The sequence below is a fragment of the Heterodontus francisci genome, chromosome 3 (assembly GCF_036365525.1).
Source record: "Heterodontus francisci isolate sHetFra1 chromosome 3, sHetFra1.hap1, whole genome shotgun sequence".
Taxonomy (NCBI): domain Eukaryota; kingdom Metazoa; phylum Chordata; class Chondrichthyes; order Heterodontiformes; family Heterodontidae; genus Heterodontus; species Heterodontus francisci.
In genome coordinates, this window is record NC_090373.1 from 130,087,906 (window position 1) to 130,113,901 (window position 25,996).

The 25,996-nt window shown below is 43.2% G+C and overlaps 1 protein-coding gene across 3 annotated transcripts in view; it reads left to right on the forward strand.

Moving 5' to 3' along the window:
• me1 (malic enzyme 1, NADP(+)-dependent, cytosolic) overlaps positions 1 to 25,996 on the forward strand; it is a 521,038-nt gene that overhangs the window by 238,805 nt on the left and 256,237 nt on the right. For all 3 annotated transcript variants that reach the window (XM_068026008.1, XM_068026010.1, XM_068026009.1), the window contains exon 6: positions 20,344 to 20,447. In XM_068026008.1, coding sequence (XP_067882109.1) covers positions 20,344 to 20,447 — 104 coding nt within the window. The remainder of the gene's footprint in view (positions 1 to 20,343; positions 20,448 to 25,996) is intronic.

Consider the following 25,996-nt stretch of genomic DNA (forward strand, 5'->3'; position numbering starts at 1 on the left):
GACATCCAATCCCTTCCCACACTTCCATTTCCCACCAGGACGGTCTGAGGGCTCTCAGTTTTTTTTCTTGGACAGAGGCCTGGCCAGTCTCCATCCATCACCACCACCCAGAATAAAAGTTTTTGTGGGATATACAGAACGTTTTTTGTTCCAGTCCCCTTCCTTGCCTCTTTTTTTTATTTCCCCCCCATTGCATTGCTGACTCTTCCCTCCTTCGACTTCTCTATCTCCATTTCTGGGGATAGACAATCGACTCATATCCACAGCTACCTTGACCACATTTCTTCTCACCCCATTTCCTATTCTATTCTACCGTTTCTATTTCTCCGTTGCATCTGTTCCACAGATGCCACCTTCCACACCACTGTTTCTGATGTATTTTTCCTCCCACCACAGAGGAGGTGGTGGCGTAGTGGTCACATCACTAGACTAGTAACCCAGAGCCCTGGCTAATGCTCTGGGGGCATGGGTTCAAATCTCACCATGGCAGATGGTGGAATTTGAATTCAATTAATCTGTAATTTAAAAGCTGGTCTAATGGTGACTATGAAACCATTGTTTGTTGTAAGAACCCATCTAGTTCACTAATGTCCTTTAGGGAAGGAAATCTGCCATCCTTGCCTGGTCTGGCTTACATGTAACTCCAGAACCACAGCAATGTGGTTGACTCTTAACTGCCCTCTGGTTGACTCTTAACTGTCCTCTGAAATGGCCTAGCAGGCCACTCAGTTGTCGAGGGCAATTGAGGATGGGCAATAAATGCTGGTCTTGCCAGTGACGCCCATATCCCATGATGAATAATAAATTATTTAATTTTCTCCCCCACTCCCAGTCTAACCTCTGTCCTTGGTCTCCTACAATGTTCCAATGAAGCTCAAAGTAAGCTTGAGGAAGAACACCTCATTTTTCGAAGAGGTATTTTACGGCCTTCTGGACTCAACATGGCGTTCGCCAATTTCGGATTGTAATCTCTGCCCCCATTTTTTCTTTTGGACGGCAGCTGTTGGTGATGGTTCTGTTTTTCTTTACACCTCCTGGACCAATCTTTTGTACCTTTTTTACTTTCATTATCATCTCTCCTTTTTTTGCCTTGCACTTTTTCACGCCTTTTTGTCATTTTATTCTCTCCTGTCTTCCACCCTATTAACGATCTTGCCTTCTCCTCCACCCCAACCTAGGTCCTGCTATCTGCCCCTGTACTTGCTTAAAACCTGTTACATTTGTAAACTTTCTGGCTCTGATGAAAGGTCACAGATCTGAAACGTTACCTGTTTCTCTCTCCACAGATGCTGCCTGAGCTGAGTATTTCCAGATTTTTCTGTTTTCATTTCAAATTTCCAGCATCTGCAGTATTTTGCTTTTGTATTGGTCAATTCTTCCTGGATATGGAAAATTGCAACCAAATTAAACAATCCATTTGGCATTTGAGCTGTCGAATCTTATGCAGTTGATTTGTCACAGCTGCAGATTTCACATGCCATGTGCATTTGTGGTTCCATTTTTAACTTAGTTTTTAAATGTTTATAGTAAAAGTGCACTAGTTGCTTCAAGTACAATGCCAGTTCTTCAAAACTCATCCATTATTGGTATTTTCCTTTCTGCATTTTTCTCTTTTATTTTCACAGAACATATGGGGTGTTTTGCTTTTTTTTTCATGTTTAAAGCCTTTGTTATGGTATTTAAACCACTTAATTCCTGGATGTACAGACCACAAATGATTAAAATATTCAAAAATGGCCTGATAATGAATTTCATAAGCATTGGCAAAATGCTGCACAAAACACAAGTGGTGTGTGTAAAAGCTAGTGCATGACTGCTTCGCAGGCAAGACTAGGGCTGAAATTTTACGTGGCCCTTTACTGGCGTGGGGGGGTGGGGTGGGGTGGGGGGGCGGGGTGGCGGTAACTTCTGTCCCCATGAGCTGCTGGCCAATCTGAGGGCTGGCAGCTCTTCAGTCCCAGCAGTGACACCAGGATTGGTGGCCACTGTTGGAACTGCACCAAGTGAGAGGAGCAGCAGTGGAGGAGGCCCCAGAATTAGGATGTGTGTGTGGCCTCGCCAGGGCCAATTGTCTGCGCCCTGGCAAGGTGTGGGGGGGGGGGGGGGGGGGAGAAGAGGGATTGGTTGGGTTGGGGGAGGGGGGTGGCGGGCGCTGTGCTCCAGTGGGGACATCTTCTGTTTGGAGGGACCTCTGTGGGGCAGGGCATAGGGTACCCGATCAGGTAATATCCCAGCGGTGGCGGAAGGATTGGCCGCTTAAGGGCCTTAATTGGCCTGGGGCTGGCAGGCTGTTTGTCACCTCCCCCCACTGCTCATCAAATTGTAGCAGGGGTGGGAAGGCGCTGGGAAAGGCACCCTCCACCTTCCACTCAATTTTACGCCTCCAGTCCGCTCCCGCGGAGTGCATAAAATTTCAGCCTAGCTTCCAACTTCCCAAAGGCACTTTGCTGTTTTATTTTTAAGCTACAGTGCAGACTTTTTTTTTTGGACAGAGCATTTCAAAGATTTAATTGGCTGCCAGGTGCTGCCCTTTCCCACAACTATTGCTTTCCTTGTGCTGCACTTGCATGTCAGGTAGCAAATTGTTTCAGCAATACAATGAGCACCAAAAAGAGTTGGTAACATGGGGCTCACTGTGCCGACTTTCTTACTGATACTTTGGGTGTAATTTTAACTTAACTCACTGGAATCCCGGAAGATTGTATGGAATGCTGGTTTTACACTTCAATAGCAACAACTTGCATTTATGTAGAGCCTTTTAATGTATTAAAATGTCCCAAGGTGTTCACGGGAGAACTATTGAAAAAAATTTGACACTGAGCCGCGTAAGGGCATGTTGAGGCAGAAGCTTGGTCAAAGAGGGGTTTTAAGGAACATCTTCAAGGAGGTTGAGAGGTTTCGGGAGGGATTCCAGAGCATCGGACCTCGGCAGCTGAAGATATGGCTGCCAATGATGGAGCGATTAAAACTGGGGCTGTGCAAGAGACCAGAATTGTAGGAGTGCAGATAGCTTGGAAGGTTGTGGGTTTGAAGGAGGTTACAACGATAGGGAGGGGCGAGGTCATAAAAGGATTTGAAAACAAGAATGAGCATTTTAAAATGGAGGTGTTGCTTCACTGGGAGCCACTGTAGGTCAGTGAGCACAGGAGTGATGGGTGAACAAGACTGGGTGCGATTCAGGATACAGGCAAGAAAGTTTTGGATGACTTTAATTTTATAGGTAGTGGAAGATGGAAGTCTGACCAGGAGTGCATTAGAAGAGTTGAGCCTAGAGCACATTCCCTCTTATTTTTGGAGTGCGCGTGCAATCTATTTAAGTGTACAACTGCGCACACGTGATGATTTTAAAGGAGCTGCATTGTGGGCAGCCTGCGTAGACTTTCGGATTACTGCACGGCCACGCGGCTTAGAGAGAACGTTGATCTAGAGGTGTATCAGGCATGGAGGAGGAACAATACCTCACCCAGTATTACTCAACTTTTGACTTTCAATGAAGAATGTGACTGGGCAGGGTGTACCTCTGCCTCGCGCCCAATCGTGTCAATTTTCCAACGGGTGGCTGAAGTTGAAATTGCCTCCTGATAGAGCTACCTGGCACTGCAGCCTTGGGGGCAGAGAAAGTGTCGGACAGGTGTCAAAGAAAACAGTGTTTGTTGGGTGGTGGCACGCTGTTTCCAAACTGAGCCTAGTTACTGCTTTCAGCTGTTTTCCTGGGGAACAATTGGGGAGCTCTCTACTGTATGGAGTGAAGCAGCTTCAAGGTTGCCTGTCATGGCCACTTCTACTAGCGGTTATGCACAACCTCAGCCTGCAAATAGAACACCAAAAGTAACAAGAGGACCTTTTACACAGCATCTCTGTTATTTATGCTGGCCTGGATTTTATGCTGGTGACCGGGGTCTCGACTTCTGGAAAAAGTGACACCTTGTCAGTGGAAGGCCCGCCGAATCTAGTGCCAATTAGGCATTTAAGCGGACAGTGGTGGGCCTTCCACGGGATCAAGGATCCCGGCAATGGGAGTCCAGCCCTCTGAGAGCTGCTGGCAAATCAGAGGCCGGCAGCTCTTCCATTGAGCAGCGCCACCACAGAGGCTGTGGCTGCTGCTGATGGAGCACCTAACCAAGTTCCAGAAGCTTTGCTGGACCCAGGCCACAGTTAGGTGAGAGCAGGAGGGGTCTTGTGGGGTGGGTGTCATGGGGGAGGGGGTGTAGTAGGGTGGTTAGTTACCTCCCCCCCCCCCCCCCCCCCCCCCCCCACCCTGACCTTGCTCTGTGGGGGGCCCCCCCTCCCCTCATTCAGGCGCTAAATGTCTTTTAACAAAGGACACACCCACCTCTCACCGGAGCTGGGAAGCAACTTGCAGTTTTTCGTGCCGTGCTTCCCATGCGGCAGCAGGGCCGCCCGCATACGACACGGCTAATTGCGGCGATGGGATGAGGCCCTTAATTGGGCATTAAAATTTCCTAGTTAAGGGCCTCAGTTGGTGGCGGGGTGGAAAGGCTGTTCATGGCCCTTCCCACCCCAGATTAAATTTTGGGGGACCCAGCTGCCATTCCACCCTATTTTATGCTGTCCCCACCTCCAAACCCACTGCGGGGGAGAGCATAAAATTCCCCCCACTTTCTCCCTCGCGGAGCCTCCCTTTGTACTGCACTGGAGGATCAGTCTAGATTTTGCACTCATGGGCAGGATTTTCGCCCCAAGATGGGGTGGGAGCAGAGGCGGACGGGCACGTAATTTTACGCTGCCAGCTGGCATGTTGGTTTACTGGCATCATTTTTCCCCGGAGCCATTTTGGCTGCAGCTTCTTCTGTGCTGGAGGGTCTCCTATTGGCTCCCCAGCTTTGAGGGCCTGCCTGCTATCTTTATTGGATGGCGAGTGTGCCCTCCAGGCACTAATTGGCCAATCAAGGCAAAATTGATGCCGATGACTCTTCCCAACATAGTGTGGGGTTGCGACCCCCATTTGACACTGATGTCAGGCTCCTGACCCAAAAATCCTGTCCCATCTGTCTGGGATGGGAATTTAAGCCACAACCTTCTCACTCTGAGGCAAGAGTGCGACCATGGAGTAAGATGAACTAAGTAGAGATGGCTGGGCAGGTGATGTGCTGTCGCTGTATGATGTGGGAGCTGGCTGTCCCCATTGTGAACGGCAGTGACCACATCTGCAGCAAGTGTTGGTTGCTGGAAGAACTCCGGCTCAGAGTTGATGATCTGGAATCTGAGCTTCAAACACTGCGGCACATCCGGGAGGGGGAGAGTTACCTGGACGTTTTGTTTCAGGAGGCAGTCACACCTGGTAGATTAAGTAATTCAAATTCAGTTAGTGATCAGGGACAACAGGGTGTGATTGCAAGTGAGGCAGGTAGGGGGATCCTGAGTTCAGGAGTGGAGGAGCCTCAGCCTTTGACCTTATCCAACAGGTACGAGATACTTGCTCCCTGTGTGGATGAGGAAAAGGGCTGCGGGGAGGATGAGCCAACTGACCATGACACCATGGTGCAGAAGGCCATTCAAGAGGGGGGAGCAAAAAGACAAGTGGTAGTTATAGGAGATTCTATAATTAGGGGGATAGATAGTATCCTTTGCAAGCCGGATTGGGAGTCCCGCATGGTGTGTTGCCTGCCCGGTGCCAGGGTGCAGGACATCTCTGACCGGCTTGAAAGGATATTGGAGCGGGTGGGGGAGGATCCAGTTGCTGTGATCCACGTTGGGACTAACAACATAGGCAAGGCTAGGATGGAGGACCTGTTTGGGGATTATAAAGCACTAGGAGCGAAATTAAGGAACAGGTCCTCGAGGGTCATAGTCTCCGGATTACTGCCCGAGTCACGTGCAAATTGGCTTAGGGATAAAAATATTAGGGAAGTAAACACGTGGCTAAGGGAGTGGTGTGGGAAAGAGGGGTTCCATTTCATGGGGCATTGGCATCAGTGTTGGAACCGGGGGGATCTGTACCGATGGGACGGTCTCCACCTGAACCGATCTGGAACCAGTGTTCGAGCGAAAAGGATAAATAGGGTGGTCTCTAGGACTTTAAACTAGTGACTCGGGGGGAAGGGAAAGGGAAAATGACAGGGAGTATGATGATAAATAAAAAGGTAAGCAGCAGGTTAACATGTGTGCAGGAGGGTTTAGGTTCAAGGCAGACTATGAAAGAAGCAGAAAGGAAGGTTAACTCAGGAGTTATTATTAGAGATGTTGGGAATCATGAGGGTAAGAAAGCTAACATAAAGGCACTTTACCTGAATGCTCGTAGCATTCGTAACAAGGTTGATGAGTTAACGGCACAAATCATCGCGAATAAATATGATTTGGTAGCCATTACGGAGACATGGTTACAGGTTGGTCACGACTGGGAGTTAAATATCCAGGGGTACCAGACTATTCGGAAGGACAGACAGGAAGGTAAGGGAGGTGGTGTAGCTCTGATACTCAAGGACGACATCAGGGCGGTGCTGAGAGATGATATAGGTTCTATGGAGAATGAGGTTGAATCCATTTGGGTGGAAATTAGAAACTCTAAGAAGAAAAAGTCATTGATAGGCGTAGTCTATAGGCCACTAAATAATATCACATTGGGGCGGGCAATAAACAAAGAAATAACTAGTGCCTGTAAAAATGGTACGGCAATTATCATGGGGGATTTTAATCTACATGTAGATTGGTTGAACCAGCTCAGTCAGGGTAGCCTTGAGGAGGAATTTGTTTAGTATATCCGTGATAGTTTTCTTGAACAGTATGTAATGGAACCGACGAGGGAGCAAGCTATCCTAGATCTAGTACTGTGTAATGAGACAGGAATAATTAATGACCTCATGGTTAGGGATCCTCTTGGAAGGAGTGATCACAGTATGGTTGAATTTAGAATACAGATGGAGAGTGTGAAGATAAAATCCAATACCAGGGTCCTGTGCTTGAACAAGGGGGACTACAATAGAATGAGGGAGGACTTGGCTAAAGTGGATTGGAAACAAAGATTTTACGGTGGGACAGTTGACGAGCAGTGGAGGACTTTCCAAGCAATTTTTCAAAGTGTTCAGCAAAAGTATATTCCAGTGAAAAGGAAGGACTGGAAGAAAAGGGGTAATCTTCCATGGGTGTCTAAGGAAATAAGGGAGGCTATCAAATTGAAAAAGAAGGCGTACAAAGTGGCCAAAAGCAGCATGAAACGAGAAGATTGGGAAAACTTTAAAGGTCAACAGAAAGCTACAAAAAGAGCTATAAAGAAAAGTAAGATGGAACATGAGAAAAAACTAGCACAGAATATAAAGACAGATAGCAAAAGTTTCTATAAATATATAAAACGAAAAAGAGTGGCTAAAGTAAACGTTGGTCCTTTAGAGGATGAGAAGGGGAATTTAGTTATGGGATATGATGAAATGGCCGAGGCATTGAACAGGTCTTCTCAGTGGAGGACATTAATAACATGCCAGTAATTGACAAAGAGACGAACGTAGGTGAGGACCTGGGAACAATCATTATTACGGAAGAGGTAGTGTTGGGCAAGCTAATGGAGCTAAGGATTGATAAGTCTCCTGGCCCTGATGGAATGCATCCCAGGGTACTAAAAGAGATGGCGGGAGAAATAGCAGGTGCACTGATGGTAATTTTCCAAAATTCGCTGGACTCTGGGGTAGTCCCAGTTGATTGGAAAACAGCAGATGTGACGCCACTGTTTAAAAAGGGAGGTAGACAAAAGATGGGGAATTATAGACCAATTAGCTTAACCTCTGTAGTGGGGAAGATGCTTGAGTCTATTATCAAGGAAGAAATAGCAGGGCATCTCGATAGAAATTGTCCCGTTGGGCAGACGCAGCATGGGTTCATGAAGGGCAGGTCATGCTTGACAAATCTTTTGGAATTCTATGATGACATTACGAGCAAGGTGGACAATGGGGACCCAGTGGATGTGGTGTACCTAAATTTCCAAAAGGCCTTCGACAAGGTGCCGCACAAGAGGCTGCTGCATAAGATAAGGATGCATGGCGTCGGGTAAAGTATTAGCATGGATAGAGGATTGGTTGACTAACAGGAAGCAGAGAGTGGGGATAAATGAGTGCTATTCTGGTTGGCAATCAGTCACTAGTGGTGTGCCTCAGGGATCGGTGTTGGGACCGCAATTATTTACAATTTATATAGATGATTTGGAGTTGGGGACCACGTGTAGGGTGTCAAGGTTTGCAGATGACACTAAGATGAGTGGCAGAGCAAAGTGTGCAGATGACTGTGAAACTTTGCAGAGGAACATAGATACATTGAGTGGGTGGGCAAAGGTCTGGCAGATGGAATACAATGTTAATAAATGTGAAGTCATTCATTTCGGTAGGAGTAACAGTAAAAAGGATTATTACTTGAATGGTAAAAAGTTACAGCATGCTGCTATGCAGAGGGACCTGGGTGTCCTTGTGCATGAATCGCAGAAGGTTGGTCTGCAGGTACAGCAAGTAATTAGGAAGGCAAATGGAATTTTGTCCTTCATTGCTGAAGGGATTGAGTGTAAAAGCAGAGAGGTTATGTTGCAGCTGTATAAGGTACTGGTGAGGCCTCACCTGGAGTACTGTGTGCAGTTTTGGTCTCCTTACTTGAGAAAGGATATACTGGCACTGGAGAGGGTGCAGAGGAGGTTCACTAGGTTGATTCCGGAGTTGAGGGGGGTTGGCTTGTGAGGAGAGACTGAGTAGATTGGGATTATATTCATCGGAGTTCAGAAGAATGAGGGGGGATCTTATAGAAACATATAAAATCATGAAGGGAATAGATAAGATGCAAGTAGAGAGGATGTTTCCACTGGCAGGTGAAGCTATGACAAGAGGGCATAGCCTCAAGATTAGAGGGAGCAGATTTAGGACTGAATTAAGAAGGAACTTCTTCACTCAGAGGGTTGTTAATCTGTGGAATTCCTTGCCCAGTGAAGTAGTTGACGCTTCTTCAGTAAACGTCTTTAGAGCTAAGGTAGATATCTTTCTGAACAATAAAGGAATTAAGGGATACGGTGAGAGCGCGGGTAAGTGGATCTGAGTCCACGAAAAGATCAGCCATGATCTTATTGAATGGCGGAGCAGGCTCGAGGGGCCGGACGGCCTACTCCTGCTCCTAGTTCTTATGATCTTATGATAAGACGTTTACATGCATTCTATCCACTTTGATGTCATGTTGGCAGAAAGGCAAAAAAAAAAATGGGCTAGATGCAAATACACAAAGCATCATGTAGTTCAAAGCCAAAACATAAAATATTGGAAATAATCAGCAGCTTTGCCAGCATCTGTAAAGAGAAACAGAGCTAACATTTTCCAGTTCTGACCTTTCATCAGAACTGGAAAAAGTTAGAAATGTAATCGGTTTTGAGCAGATGAAAGGGGCGAGGGTGGGAAAAAGAACAAAAGGGAAGGTCTGTGATAGGGTGGAGGGCAGGAGAGATTAAATGACAAAAGGTTTCATGGTGCAATTCCAAAGGGAGTGGTAATGGTATTAAAGTAGATCACAGCATTTAGCATAAAATATGTTTGAGTACTCCTTTCACTATTTAGGTTTTGTTGTGTTCCCTTTTTAATTTGTTTTGAATGGCTTATGTAATAATGTAGCTATTTTACCAAATACATGGACAGTCAAATGTGTTCCAGAGTATGTCATAATTACAGTTCATGCCTACACACACTGACCTTTATAGCGTACTTTAGGCCTAATGGGCTGCTTCATCCAGACTAATGTATGCCATTTTATTATTTTATGTTTTCCATAACACAACAAAAGCTCTCTGTTAGGCTTGTTAAACTTATTATGGAGACTTGTTTTAACTTCCTCCACCCAAAACAGTCTGAGTCACTGGAAAGGCATGCTAATTGCCATACTTTAAACAATTTTGCTGCAAGAAAGATGTGCATAAGAGCAGTATTAGATGCATGAAAGAAAGCAGTAACTAAATCAACATCTCTCTTTATGCTGAGATGACAGAATTTTTACACTTCAACATTGCTGCCTGAATTCATTAGTGAAAAGCAAATGAAAGGCAGTAAAGAAAACCTCCCTGATAATTATAGTTTTTGTGTTAACATTTGAAACCTATTGTAATTTATAGCAAGAATGAGAGGAAGTACAGATTTGGCTTAAATATATAGAAAATTTGAGTCTCAAAACTGCACGGAGAGGCACTAGATGATTTCGCCAAGTGGGAAACAAGGTTATGGTTCAAAAATGTGTTGTGGGTGGAACTTCATGGAATTTGTGGGGGAAAAATTGCAGCCTTTTAAAGAAATTCTGTCTAATACAACCATGCCTCGTGCATAAGGAAAAGTATTTGGGCAGTCAGTTTGTCGATTTAAAAAAATGTGTAATTCTACTTTGCCTAAATAAATGTAATTTAACTTGATTGGTATATAAGTTAATAAGTATTACCGCATTATCCATTTGTGTTTGAAGTGCTCTTATTTTTCCCCCTCCCTTTAATTAAATAAGTATTCCAACATCAATTATATGTTTTGGCAGCAGTTTTGAGAGAACTGTTATGTTCATGAAGCAGGTGTAGGTGTTCTCTACAAAACTACTAATTCAATGTGTTCTACGTATGATGCCCTGGTGATTTTGTGGAATGGAGCTGTGCATGTTTTATGTGATGAAGGAAGGAAGAAAGGGCTTGCATTTATTTACCACCTTTCACATTCCTAGAATGTGCCAGCTCACTTCACAGCTAATGAAAGTACTTTTGAAATGTAATCACTTTGTAACATAGGGAAATTTGCGTTAGTCATAGTGTTATACAGTATAGAAACAGGCCCTTCGGCCCATCGTGTCTGTGCCGGCCATCAAGCACCTAACTATTCTAATCCTATTTTCCAGCACTTGGCCTGTAGCCTTGTATGCTGTGGCATTTCAAGTGCTCATCTAAACACTTCTGTGATGTGCTACACTACAAGGTTTTTTTTGTTGCCCTGGCAAACATTTTAAAACAAAAAAAGATTTTTCTCCTATTCTGATCTTCATGTGCTGCACACCATCCCTGGACAAGAGGCCAGACAGATTTGCTGTGTTCAGACCTTTGTAGGTCACTGTTACGACCAGGTGAGAAAGGTGTCTTGGGGTTTTTTGCTATCTTCACCTCGTCTTATTGTAACAGGGTTTAATTTTAAACACTGTTTTGAGCTCCCACTTTGGTGAATCCTTGTTCACCGCTTTCCAATTATAAGGAAAAGAAATGAGCACAAACAGGCTTCCTTGGGTTTAAAGAAGAAAAGTCTAATTTATTAAAACTTAAATTAAAAACTCTTCGGTTAATGCCTACGGATACATGCCTCGCCCACGCTAGCATGCATATGTGATATGCACATGCGAATGGAGACAGAAAAGAGCAGAGGAAAAGAAAGGTAGAACAGTTTGAGGCGATATCTTGTGACTGTTTCGAGCTCGCTGTAGTCCTTGATTGAAAAAATGGTCTTGTGATTCATTTGGGGCGCAGTATTCTTAAACCTTGTTCACTGTAGGAGACGTTTCTCTTTGGCGTTCATATGTCTTCAATGGTTTCTGAAGCTGGTGCGAGTGAGAGGAGAGCAGACGGGAGAGAGGTCTTCTCAGTACGGTTCGACCACGTCTGTTTGTGTATTCGACCATCTTCGCAGTTAACTTGGAATGCTAGCTTTTCCACCTTCAACATCTGGTAATCAAAAGTCCATTGTGGATTAAATTGGAGCAGGCAATAGCTCCTTTGTCCTTTTGAAGTACTTGTCTGTTGATGTGCTAATATCTCTCTCCTGTCAGGGGCTTGCAATTTTAAGTTTTAACCTTCACATGGCGAAATTAATTTTCCTCATTCTTGGCAGGTGGGGTTTGCCTGACAGTCACTCTGCTGTGCACTCCAATATGGCTTGTGGGAAGCACAGGTATCAACCCTAAAATATAAGACGAAAAGAAAAAGCACAAATTCTGGAAGTCCATCTATGTTAAAGGATAGGTCAATGTTTCAGTGTAATCATCAGGACTAAACAGATTTCCTGTTTGTATGCTGAGGCTAAGAGTTTGCACTTGGCCGAGTAAATTATCAGATGGAAGATAATTTTATATTTCTATTCCCCTTGCAAAAAAGCTTTTGCTGAGGATGGATTGTATTTTGGTGACTGTGCTAGAGCCGAGTATTGTTTAACCATATGACAATTCATGCCGTTATCAGGCCATAATGTTCACAAAATTACTGATGTAGGCTGGTTTCAGATTGCTGCATATACATACTTGCAATTAATCCTGGTTTTATGATGTCATAGTATACTTTCATAAGCCCTTGAAAATAATACCCAACAAGAAAATTCTCCAGATGATTCTGCTGCTTGAATTGGAATTGTCACTTGCAAAGGTGGAGCATCTTTCTGTCTGAGAGGCTTCGTTTTGGTGCCTTTCTTTCAGAGGATTCAGATGCTTAACATTTAGCCTTCAGTCCCAGATTTTAATAAGTGGTATAATTTTTCCTCTTATCATGGGGACTAGAAAAGGCTTACTTGATTTCCATAGTTCTTTGAAGATGGTCACAATAAGACCCTCTCATGTTGCAGAGAGAATCAGAACTAATTGGCTATGGACATAGTTTTCTTAAGTAGCCTCAGGTGTCCGATTCATATCTAGTACAATGGTTTGCCTTTTTCCAGTTCATCCAGTAACTAAATAGGCCACCGTACATTTTCTGATTTATCTTCCCCTTTCTCTGATGTATTGTGAAGGACAGTTAGCCTTCACATGTAAATGGATTTCACAGTACATTTAGTACATAAGTATTCTCTTGGTGGCAATAAATAACTTTGCAGAGGCTAAAGCTACTGGATCACAATTTAGAGATTACTCTTCCACCTATGCAGTGTTCAATTTTAAATGCACAATTTTTGGTATTGCAGTGTTGTTGAATTGTCAAACAGAAATTTTCAATACTGTAATTAGTTTACTGAATTACCATGTGCCCTCTCCCCTCCAGTGTTATCTTGGTTCAGTGACGGAAAATTGATCCCTTAAGTTAGGTGGAGATTTCCATGATCTGGTATAAACTTGAACTCGTAATCAAAGTTGATATTTCTTTGCAGTAATGAGAGTGTGCTGTATTGTCACAATTAACTTTTGAATTTTTTGATGAAATGCAATTGATGTCATGTACGTGGACTTCCAAAAGACATTCGGTAAAGTGCCACATAAAAGGCATGCCAGCAAAACACAGAATTGTTACAGACAGCCCATCATGTCCACAGCGGTTCTCTGATAAAGCAATTCACTTAGTGCCATTCCCTCGCCTTCTCCCCGTAAACCTGCACATTCTTCCTTCTCATGTAACAGTCTAATTCCCAGAGTTGAAGCATGGAATACAAGAGACAGTGACCACATGGCTATGAAGTCGACTCATTCACAGGAAACAGAGCATCTATTTATTTAGAGATACAGCACTGAAACAGGCCCTTCGGCCCACCGAGTCTGTGCCGACCATTAACCACCCATTTATACTAATCCTACACTAATCCCATATTCCTGCCACATCCCCACCTGTCCCTATATTCCCCTACCACCTATCTATACTAGGGGCAATTTATAATGGCCAATTTACCTATTAACCTGCAAGTCTTTTGGCTGTGGGAGGAAACTGGAGCACCCGAAGGAAACCCACACACACACAGGGAGAACTTGCAAACTCCACACAGGCAGTACCCAGAATTGAACCCGGGTCGCTGGAGCTGTGAGGCTGCGGTGCTAACCACTGCGCCACTGTGCCGCCCTAGTGATAGCATAGTGATGAACGATTGTTTTTCAGACTGGAGGATGGTATACAGGAGAGTTCCCCAGGAGTTTGTGTTAGAATCATAGAATGGTTACAGCACAGAAGGAGGCCATTTGGCTCATTGTGTCCCTGCAGCTCTCTGCAATCCCACTCCCCCGCCTTATCCCAGTCACCCTGCAGTTTTTTTTCTCTTCAGATTATTGTCCAATGTTCTTTTGAAATCCATGATTGTATCTACCTCCATCACACTCCTCAGGCAGTGCATTCCAGATCCTAACCATTGGCTGTGTGTAAAAAAAAAAAGAGTTTTTCTTCATGTCACCGTTGCTGCTTTTGCCAGTGATCTTAAATCGGTGTCCTTTTGGTTCTTGACCCGTCCGCCAGTGGAACAGTTTCTCTCTATCTGCTCTGTCCAGACCCCTTGTGATTTTGAACACCTCTGACAAATCTCAGCTCAATCTTCTCTTCTCCAAGGAGAACAGCCCCAGCTTCTCCCATCTATCCTTGGAACTGAAATTCCTTGTACCCGGAACCATTCTCATAAATCTTTTCTGCATCCTCTCTAATGCCTTCACATCTTTCCTAAAGTGTGGTGTCCAGAACTGGACACACTACTCTGGTTGAGGCTGAACCAATGTTTTACACAGGTTTATCATGACTTCCTTGCGTTTGTACTCTATGCCCCTAGCCAGTATGCTTTATTAATTGTTTTCTCAATCTGCCCTGGCACCTTCAATGATTTGTGCACATATACCCCAGGTCCCTCTGTTCCTGTACCTCCTTTAGAATTGTATGCTTTTTTATATTACCTTTTCTTGTTCTTCCTTCCAAAATGAATTACTTCACACTTTTTTGCATTAAATTTCATCTGCCACTTGTCCACCTATTCCACCAGCCTGTCTATGTCCTCTTGAAGTTTATCACTAGTCTCCTCACATTTCACAATACTTCAAAGTTTTGTGTCATCTGCAAATTTTAAAATTGTGCCCTATATACCCAAGTCTAGGTCATGAATATAGATCAAGAAAAGAACTGGTCCCACGCTGACCCCCTGGGGTACCCCGCTGTATACCCCACTCCAGTCTGAAAAACAACCGGTCACCACTGCTCTGTTTCCTGTCACTCATTCAATTTCGTATCCATACTGTCATTGTCTCTTTTATTCCATGGGCTCTAACTTTGCTGACAACCCTGTTTCATGACACTTCTTCAAATGCCTTTTGGAAGTCCATGTACACCACATCAACTGTGTTCCCCTCATCAATCCTCTTTATTACCTCATCAAAAACTCAAGCAAATTAGTTAAATAAGATTTGCCTTCATCAAATCCATGCTGGCTTTCCTTAATTAATCCACATTTTTCCAAGTGACTTAATTTTGGCCCTGATTATTGTTTCTAAAAGTTTTCTCACCACTGAGGATAAACTGACTTGCCTGTTGTTGCTGGGCTTATCCCACACCCTTTTTTTTGAACAGTTGCAATTCTCCAGTCCTCTGGCACCACCCCTGTATCTAAGGAGGGTTTTGAAGATTATGGCCAGTGTCTATGCAATTTCCAACCTTACTTCCCGCAGGAAGTATCTCATCTGTTTCTGGTGACTTATAAAAAATTTAAGTACAGCCAGCCTATCTAATAGCTCCTCTTTATCAACTTTTAGCTCATCCAGTGCCTTAACTACCTCCTATTTTACTATGTCTTCGGCAGCATCTTCTTCCTTTTGTAAAGACAAATGCAAAAGTATTCATTTCACACCTCAGCCATGTCCTCTGCCTCCATGCATAAATCCCCTTTTAGGTCCCAAATCAGTTCCACTCCTCCTCTTACCACCTTTTTACTATATTATGCCTACAGAAGACTTTTGGATTCCCTTTTGTATTAGCTGCCAGTTTCTTCTCATAGTCTATCTTTGCTTCTCATTTGTTTATCTCTTCCCATCTAAACCTTCTATATTCAGCCTGGCTCTCGATTTGTGTTATCCACCTGACATCTGTCATATGCACCCTTTTTCTGCTTCACCTTACTCTGTCTCTTTTTATCAGCCAGGGAGCTTTGTATTTTTTTTGCCCTACCTTTCCTCCCCTTGTGAGAATGTATCTTGACTGTACCAGAATGATCTCCTCTTTGAAGGAAGCCCGTTCCATTCCTTTGACCTATATCAATGATTTGGATGTGGGGACCAATTGTAATATTTCCAAGTTTGTGGATGACACAAAACTTGGGAATGTGAGTTGTGAAGAAGATGCCAAGAGGCGTCAAGGGGATTTGGACAGGGTAAGTGAGTGGGCAGGAACATGGCAGAGGAATATAATGTGGATCAGTATGAGGCTATCCACTTTGGTGGGAGGAACGAAGGTGCAAAGTATTTCTTAAATGGTGAGAGATTGGAAAGTGTCGATGTTCAAAGGGACCTAGGTGTCCTTGTTCATAAGTCACTGAAAGCTCGCATGCAGGTGCAGCAAGCAATTAGGAAGGCTAATGGTATGTTGGCCTTTATCGCAAGAGGATTTGAGTAAAGAAGCAAAGAAGTCTTGCTTCAATTGTATAGAGCATTGGTGAGGCCGCACCTGTAATATTGTGTGCAGTTCTGGTCCCCTTGCCTGAGAGAATATATCCTTGCCAAAGAGGGAGTGCAGCGGAGGTTCACCAGACTGGTTCCTGGGATGGTGGGATTATCCTGTGAGGAGACTGGGTCTGTATTCTCTTGAATTTAGAAGAATGATAGGCGATCTCATAGAAACTTACAAAATTCTTAAAGGAATAGACAGGGTAGATGCAGAAAGGATGTTTCCCCTGGCTGTGGGGTCTAGAACCAGGGGACACAATCTCAGAATAAATCCGTTTAGGACTGAGATGTGAAGGAACTTCACTGAGGGTGGTGAATCTTTGGAATGCTCTGCCTCTGAGGGTGGTGGAAACTTAGTCACTGTTCAAGACAGAGATCGATAGATTTCTAGTTGCTAATGTCATTGAGATATGGGGATAGTGTGGGAATGTGACGTTGAGGTTGATCAGCTATGATCTAGAATGGTGGAGCAGGCTTGAAGGGCTGAGTGGCCTACTTCTATGTTCCAATTTACCTGGGCCATATCTGTTCTCACCCCATTGAAGTTGGCCCTCCCTCAATTAATTATTTTTACACTGGATTGTTCCTTGTCCTTTTCCATAGCCAATCTATCCTTATGATACTATGATCACTGTCCCCTAAATGTTCCCCTACTGATACTTGATTTACTTGACCCATCTCCATTCCCCAGATAGAGATCCAGCAATGCCTCCTTTCTCGTTGGACTGGAAACCTACTGATGTCGAAAATTCTCCTGAACACACTCTAGGAACTCTTGCCCTTTACACTATTCCTATCCCAGTCTATATTAGGATAATTGAACTCCCCCATCATAACTACTCTATAATTCCGGCACCTCTCTGTAATTTCCTTGCAATTTGGTTCCTCCATATTGTTCCTGCTAGTTGGTGGCCTATAGTATACACCCAGCAATCTAATATTACCTCTTTTTTGTTATATCTAATCAAAAAGATTCTGTCTTTGACCCCTCCAGGCCATCCTGTCTCTTCAGCACTGTAATGTTCTCCTTAATACTGCTACCCCTTTCCTATTTTTCCTGAATGTCTTGAATCTAGGACTATTTAGTATTCTGTCCTGCCCTTTTTGAGCCAGGTCTCTATTATTGCCACATGATATTTCCACGTGGTTATCTGTGCCTACAGCTTACCAACCTTATTTACCACACTCCGTGCATTCACATGCATGCCCAGTAAGCCTAATTTAGACGTTATTACATTCCATCTTACTCTGACCCCACCTGATACCTTACTATTTCCAATGCTTGTGCCATCTGTCTTTCTGGGGGTGGAATGTTAGCGGGGGTAGGTGGAAATATGGAGTAAACAGTTCAGCCATAAACCTATTGAATGGCGGAGCAGGCTCGAAGGGCTGAGTGGCCGACTCCTGTTCCTGATTCGTATGTTCCTAATTCTCTGTGCAGCTTGGTTTTCCTCTCATTACCTTCTGATTCCCATACTCTCCCAAGTTACTAGGCCCAATACTTTTCTTCATATATAAATGAGCTAGACATTGGTGTGCAGGGCACAATTTCAAAATTTGCAGATGGCCCAAAACTCGGAAGCATTGTGAACTGTGAGGAGGATACTGATTAGTCTTCAAGGGGACATAGTTAGGCTGGTGGAATGGGTGGAGACATGGCTGATGAAATTTAATGCAGAGATATGTGAAGTGGTTCATTTTGAGGGGAGGCATGAAGAGAGGTAACATAATGTAGAGAACAATTCTAAAGTGGGTGCAGGAACAGAGCAATCTTTGGCTATATGTGTACAAATCGTTGAAGGTGACAGGGCAGGTTTAGAAAATGGTTTATAAGGCATATGGTATCCTGGGCTTTATAGATAAAGGCATGGAGTACAAAAGCAAGGAAGCTATGATGAACCTTTTATAAAACACTTGTTCGGTCTCAACTGGAGTACTGTGTCCAATTCTGTGCACCATGCTTTAGGAAGGATCTGAAGGTGTTAGGGTGCAGAAAAGATTCACATGAATGGTTGCAGGGAAGGGGAACTTCAGTTACCAGGATAGATTGGAGAAGAAGGGCGGCGCAGTGGTTAGCACCGTAGCCTCACAGCTCCAGCGACCCGGGTTCAATTCTGGGTACTGCCTGTGTGGAGTTTGCAAGTTCTCCCTGTGTCTGCGTGGGTTTTCTCCGGGTGCTCTGGTTTCCTCCCACAGCCAAAAGACTTGCAGATGATAGGTAAATTGGCCATTATAAATTGCCCCTAGTATAGGTAGGTGGTAGGGGAATGTAGGGACAGGTGAGGATGTGGTAGGAATATGGGATGAGTGTAGGATTAGTATAAATGGGTGGTTGATGGTCGGCACAGACTCGGTGGGCCGAAGGGCCTGTTTCAGTGCTGTATCTGTAAATCTAAATCTAAAAAAGATGGAGTTTTTCTCGAGGGAAGAAAAGGTTGAGAGGATATTTGAATGAGGTGTTCAAAATCATGAGTGGTCTAGAGAGAATAGATAGAGAGAAACTGATCCTTTTGGTGGGATGGTCAAAAACCAAAGGATATCGATTTATAAAGGGAATGGCAAATGAATGTTTTTATGCTGCGAGGTTAGGATCTGGAATGCACTGCCTAAGTGTCTGGTGGAGGCAGATTTAATTGTGGCTTTCAAAAGGGAATTTGATAAGCACCTGAAGAGAAAAAACTGTCAGGCCACGGTGAAAGGACAGAGGAGTGGGACTAGCTGAGTTGCTCTTGCAGAGAGCCATTGTGGACATAATGGACTGAAAGACCCCTTCCTGTCCTGTAACCATTCTGTGATTTAGAAGAGGTGTAAAACTTGGCTGCTCAGCTTGTTCATGGTAAATGATCCCATGAATTTTGTTTGAGGAGGAGTGAAGATTTTTCCTGTGTTCTGGTTAACATTTATTCCTCTGCCATCGTTCATCTCTTGCTTGTTGTGGGAAGTTGCTGTGCAAATTGACTGAAAACTGGAAATATTGGAGAAACCATGTAGGTCTGCATTCATAAAAGAACAAATTGAGCAATGGATGGTCACAGACACTTATCAGATGTTTTCTTTTTGAAGGGTTCGCAGCTGAAGTGTCAATCTGTGTTCCCTACTCCTAGATGATAGGAGACCAACTCTGTATTTCTCAAGCCCCTTACTAAAAGAACGATAAATTTATTCTCATTTTATGTATTTGGTCCAGGAAACTGCAGGCATGTGTGTTTAATTCACAGGGTGCCTGCTAACGGTTAATCAGCAGGAGAGGGGCCTGGGATCATAGTTAATCATTTAAGATCCACAAGGAATGTAATGAAATCGTTGGGAAGACCAATAGATTTTTATTTGAGGGGTTGATGGGCCAAGAGTGGAAGGCGGAGTTCAAGTTACAGTGTGCATACAGCAAGACCCCACAAACAGCAAATTAGGTGACTAACCAGTTAATTTGTTCATTGTTGGTTGTGGGGGGAATTTGGCCAAAAGTTCCTCGCCTATTGCCGTGGGACCCTTTGAAATCCAGTTGTGCATGCAGCAATGGTTTCAATTGAACATGTCAGCAGAAAGATAACACTTCTGTGATGCAGCTCTCCCTCAGTACTATACTGAGCGTGAAACCCAACACCACCTGACTCGGGCAGGAGTGCGACCACTGAATTTACTGTGCTAGCGTGAATTTAAAGCAAAAAATCAAGCTGCTTATTTCATATGGTTGTGTTACTTTTGCCTTTATCTTGTGGCCAAATTCGTCAGTCTAAACGAAACAGCTAAGTATATAGAGAAAATACACAATGTGTCTCGACCTGACTTTTCTCGTCGGGTGTTAATATTTCTGGTTCAGACTCCACCTTCCTTTTATAATTTTAAATGACACAAGTGCAACATCTTTAATTATTGAGATATCACTATGGTTGCCAGCTTTGATATACATTGTAGTTGTGCAGACAAGATTGTAATCATGTATAAACAATTTTAAGAATGAATATATTAATAGAAAAGGCCAGTTGTATTATTGAAATCTTGACTTGAAACTAAAACTCTTATGCTGTTTTTTGACAGGAGTTGCTGAAAGATCCTTTGTATATTGGACTTAGACACAAGAGAGTGAGAGGTCAAGTATATGATGATCTTTTGGATGAGTTTATGCAAGCTGTGACTGAAAGGTACATACATTTTGTATACAAATGTGCATTTCCTTCCTCTTGGCAAATGGGAGATTACTGAACCATATGATTCATTTCCTCTATACTGTCTTTCATTAATTCTGTTTTTTCCAGTTAGCAATAAATTTATTACTAATGTTAGTGATCCTTTTGGGATTTACCCTGCAGCTTTCCTGACATTTCTGGAGCCTGTTGGGTGAAAACGTTGGACTTCTTTTTTTCTCTCCATGTAACTCTAGCTGTCCTTAATGACGTTCTTTCACATGATCAAATTCCATTATCGTCTGTTTTATGTGTAGGAAAACTTACTCATCAGTCTGTTCTTGGTGGTTTCACCCACAGATTCCTGTTTGTAGGAACTGAATCTCAGTATAGTGTGGGTGAAAGGGTTTAATCTGCTGAATCTGATGTTTCAAAAGTTTTGCAAAATATGCACTCGTTTCCTGCTTATTCAGTTCGAATGGGCCATATTTAAATTTTTTAGTTGTAATATTTCAGAATCTTGCAATGACTATTGATTTTTATATTTAGTTTCAGGAGCACATATGTAAATTATCTGAAATCACTGCTACTATAGGGGGATATTTTAATTTAGAAATTGAGTTTAAAATATGATTTTGTTGTCTTTTGGATTGATTGCAGCTGGCCCATTACTGCATGTCGAGCATTTTCCAACATTGTTTTCTCTCTTTCAAATGATGTAATGTCAATTTCCATAAGTGCTCATGCCATTTTGATTTGAAGTTGGCATTTGTCACTACCAGAGCCTGCTTGTAAGATTTTTAGTGGTGAATAACTTACTGGAATTGACATAGGATTCCCTCAGAAAATATCACCGTTGTTACGACCAGATGAGAAGGGGTCTAGGGGTTCCCTCCCAGCTTTTGCCTGGTTTACCTATACCATTCTAACAGGACTAGACAGGCTAGATGCAGGGAGGATGTTTCCAATGGCTGGTGAGTCCAGAATCAGGGGTCGCAGTCTCAGGATACTGGGATATGCCATTTAGAACCGAGATGAGGAGAAATTTCTTCACTCAGAGGGTGGTGAACCTCTGGAATTCTCTACCGCAGAAGGCAGTGGAGGCCAAGTCATTAAATATATTCAAAAATGAGTTAGATATATTAATGCCCAAGGGATATGGAGAGAAAGTGGGAACAGGGTTCTGAATTTGACTATCATCCATGATCTTTTTTGAATGGCGAATCAGGCCCAAAGGGCCGAATGGCCTACTCCTGCTCTTATTTTCTGTGTTTCTATGTTTAACCGTAACAGGGTTTAATTTTAGAAAGTGTTTTTAACTCCCCCTTAGTGAACCCTTGTTCACTGCTCCAATTGTAAGGCAAAGAAATCAAACAGGTTTCCTTAGATTTAAACAAGAAAGGTAGAAGTTTATTAATCTTAAACTCTAATCCAGTTAACGATTACGAATATGTGACACGACCACTCTACCATGTGTACGTGATAAACCCATGCAGATAGAGACAGAAAAAAGGAGAAGGAATAAAGGGAAAAAGTTTGAGGCAATATCTGGTAGGTACAGTCCTTTAAGTTCAATATGGAGTCTTTGGTTGCCGGTAAGTCTTGTAATTCGTTGGGGCCCTGGTCATGCCTTCTACTGTTCCGATGTGGGAGCCTTTTCTCTCTGGAGGTGTACATGTCTTTCATGGGTCCGGTGGCTTGGGCGAAAGTGAGAGAGAAGCTTCCTTGTTCCAGCTTCAGTTGCAAAAAACTGCCTTCTGAATTCAAGCTGTCCTGTGGCTAGTTCAAAAAATCTGAACAAGCCAGTTAGTCATGTGACCAGCTGGTTTAACCAGTCCTGGCTTTGTGGATTGCATCATGTTGGCATGCCCTGGAATGCGCTTCCTTTATATCTTCAATGTCTGGTGATCAAAATCCATTTCAGTTAATTGGACCAGGGAATAGCCCTTTGTCTCCACAAGCAGCATCTCTTAGTATGCAAATATCCTTCCAGCCCAGTGTCTGCTGATCTTCAAACAAGTCATTTCTTCACTCCAGCAACAGTTTAAAATCAATGTTCATATGACAAAATTAATATGCCTCATTCTTGGCAGGCGGGGATCTGCATGACACCCTAATCTATTTACTTCATTTATATTGTATAGCTGCAGAAATAGTAGACATATACTATACAGTATAAGTAGGATTTAGACATGCATATAATCTAGAATTTCCAGTTAACTCGCCAGATATTGAACTAGTCTTAATTTATCGCAGTGGAACAGTCTCTGGGGTAAGACATCAACATTTTTCATCACTTGGTAGACAGACTAAGTACATTGCTGAGATGGTTCCTCATATTTACATCTGGAATATGTAAGCCTAAATGCTCATGGACTTTAGTGCATCTGACTGGATGTTAGCACCTGTGCTAGAAGTAAAGAACTAGTAGACCTAAAATACATTTGATTCCTTTAATATAAAAAACTTTCTTCTGAAGAAATAAAACACACTGTTAAAATTCCAGTAAGCAAAGAGACCATGTCTTGTGGTATCTGAATCCCCATCTATGCTTTTGTCACCTCCAGACACGACTGTTCTGAATCTCAATCGGCTGGTGTCCGATTTGTCAACCTCCATAATCTTCAGCTCATCTAAAACTATGCTGCCCTTTATCCTATCCTGTACCAAGTCTCTTTCCCACATCACCCCTGTGCTTGCTAACCTACCTTGACTCTTGGCATTCCAAAGTCTCAAATTTATAATTCTTTTTTTGTTTTAATTCCTTCATGGCCCCTCCTTTCTCTATCGTTGTGCTCTTCAGCTCTATGAACCCCCCAAGGACTCTGCGTTCTTCCAACGCTGGCCTCTTGTGAATCTCCCAGTCATTCTGCCCCACCATTGGTAGCTATATCTTCAGCTGCCTAGGCCCTAAACTCTGGAATTCCTTTCCTGCTTCCCTATCATCCTCTCTTCCTTTTAAGAACTTCTTTAAAGCCCATCTCTGACCAGCTTTTAATCAAACTCCTTGATTCTGTAAATTTTTGTCAATTACACTTCTATGAAGTGACTTGGGATGCCTTTCTGTGTGAAAGATGTGTCTTGCAGACCCCCACCTGCCAAGAATGAGGCATATTAATTTCATCATATGAACATCAATTTTAAACAGTTGCTGGAGTGAAGAAATGACTTGTTTGAAGATCAGCAGACACTGAGCTGGAAGGATATTTGCATACTAAGAGACGCTGCTTGTGGAGACAAAGACTATTTCCTGCTCCAATTAACCCAAATGGATTTTGATCACCAGACATTAAAGGTGTAAGGAAGTGCATTCCAGGGCCTGCTAAGACAATACAATCCACTCCACAAACGCAGACGTGGTTAAGCCATGACTGACCTGCTGGCCAACTTGGATTTTTACTTGTGCCACACAGAAAAGAATTCAGAAGGCAGTTTTTTGCAACTAGCTGGTCTCTCTCCTGGCTTTCTCTCTCTCTCTTTCTCCTAAGCCACTGGACCCATGGAAGACACGTACACCTCGAGAGAAAAGACTCTGACATCGAAACAAATTGAAGCATGAACTGGGTCTCAACGAATAGCAGGACTTGCCAGCAACCAAAGACTCCACATTGAACTCAAAGGACTGTAAATAACTACCAGATATTGCCTCAAACCTTACCCTTTTATTGTTTCTACTTTTTCTGCCTCTATCTGTGTGTGTGTTTATCGTGTATGGCCCGATCAGATCATTGCTAATTTTGTATCGCGCATTCTTGCAATTGGGCCTGAGGTCGTCACTTTCGAGCCTGCTAAGTGCCCATTCTACCTCATTACCCTGGAAGGGTAAGCTATCTCAAAAGTTTGAGAAACAGGTGAAGCTAGCCGTTTCGCGCTGCTACTATACAGTAGCAACACAAGTGGTATTTCCACCAACAGGATCTGCCGTCACGCCAAAAAGACGTCCTGCCTACCACACAAATAAGTAATGTGGTATATGAATTGCAGTGCTGGTGTGATGCCAGGTAGCTGTATGTCCCACAATTGGTGGATCGTATCAAACAGCACATCCCTTTGGCTGTTTGCAATAGGTAGAGTACTGACCGTACTCAACCAGCTGGTATTTGCAAAACTCAGAACACAATGTCTAACATTAGATGTGATTCCGCAATTGGACAGCATTTACTGAACAATCCTGAGAACGCTAAGAATTACACTAACAACCAATTTAAGATTCAGTCTGGCTCACAATGTGACTTACTTATACTTGCCAGAAGCTACATATGGAGGGACCTGTATTCTGCAGGTAAAAGTAACATGTCCAACCGTTGTACCTTTCTGAACTAAACAAAAGCATGGAGGACAATAGTTCCCGAGTGCATGCTCCATGGCAATGTCTCAATCAAACTTCTGATGCAGTCAACACACCTTGTAACATGGTCACTGTCTTCTAAAGTTGTTTAGTCCAAGTCCACCTCAAGCTAACAAAAAGCTGTTTAAGCTCCACATCATTGTGTAACAAGCACTGCATCATTGGAAAAAGTTCTTTTGTTTCTAAGTTATGGCAATTCCACAAAGAGTGTTACTTGAATGCTCAAAGACAGTTAATACATTCACACAAAGGAACATCCAATTTATCATTTAAAAAGAAAGCAGCTGCAACCACTATTAAAGGAAATAAATTTTGCATCATCTGAAAGCACAGCGTTAGTTTTCACGCTCCCTACTCCAAACTCCAATCCTGAGCTAGTGAGCCCGTCCCTCTCCCTGGCAACAGTCTGAGATTAAGCCAGTCTGTTTGCAACCTTGGTTTCACATTTGACCCCAAGATGAGCTTCCAACTTCTCATTCGCGCAATCAATAAGACTGCCTATTTCCACCTCTGATATCACCTGACTTCTGCCTGTCTCAGCTCATCTGCTGCTGAAATCCTCATTCATGCCTTTGTTATCTCTAGACTTGACTATTCCAAAGCACTCCCACATTCTACTCACCGTAAACTTGAGGTTATCCAGAACTCTCTGCCCGTGTCCTTCCTCGCACAAAGTGCCATTCCCCTATCACCTCTCTGCTCACTGACCCACATTGGCTCCCAGTCAAGCAATGTCTTGACTTGAAAATCCTCATCCTTGTTTTCAAAATCCCTCCATGGCCTCTCACCTCCTTGTCTCTGTAATCTCCTCCAGTTTCTCAAACTACCGAGCTATCTGTGCTCCTCCTAATTCTGGTCTCTTGTGCATCCCAATTTTAATTGCTCCACCATTAGCCTTGCCTTCAGTAGCCTGGACCCGAAGCTCTGTAGTACAGTCCTTAAACCTCCTCTGCCTCTCCGCTTTGCTTTCCTCCTTTAAGACACTCCTTGAGAGAAAGCTATTTGACCAAGCTTTTGTTCATTTGACCTAACATCTCCAAATGTGACTTGGTGTCCTGTTTTGTTTCATAGTGAAGCACCTTGGGACATTTTATTACTTTAACGGCGATCGATAAGTATCCGTTGTTAATAAATTTCACACGAGGCAATAACCTGCCATGCTCCAGGAAAATTGAAAAGAAAAGCCTTTTAGCAGCCCTTTTGTTACATGTAACTTTTC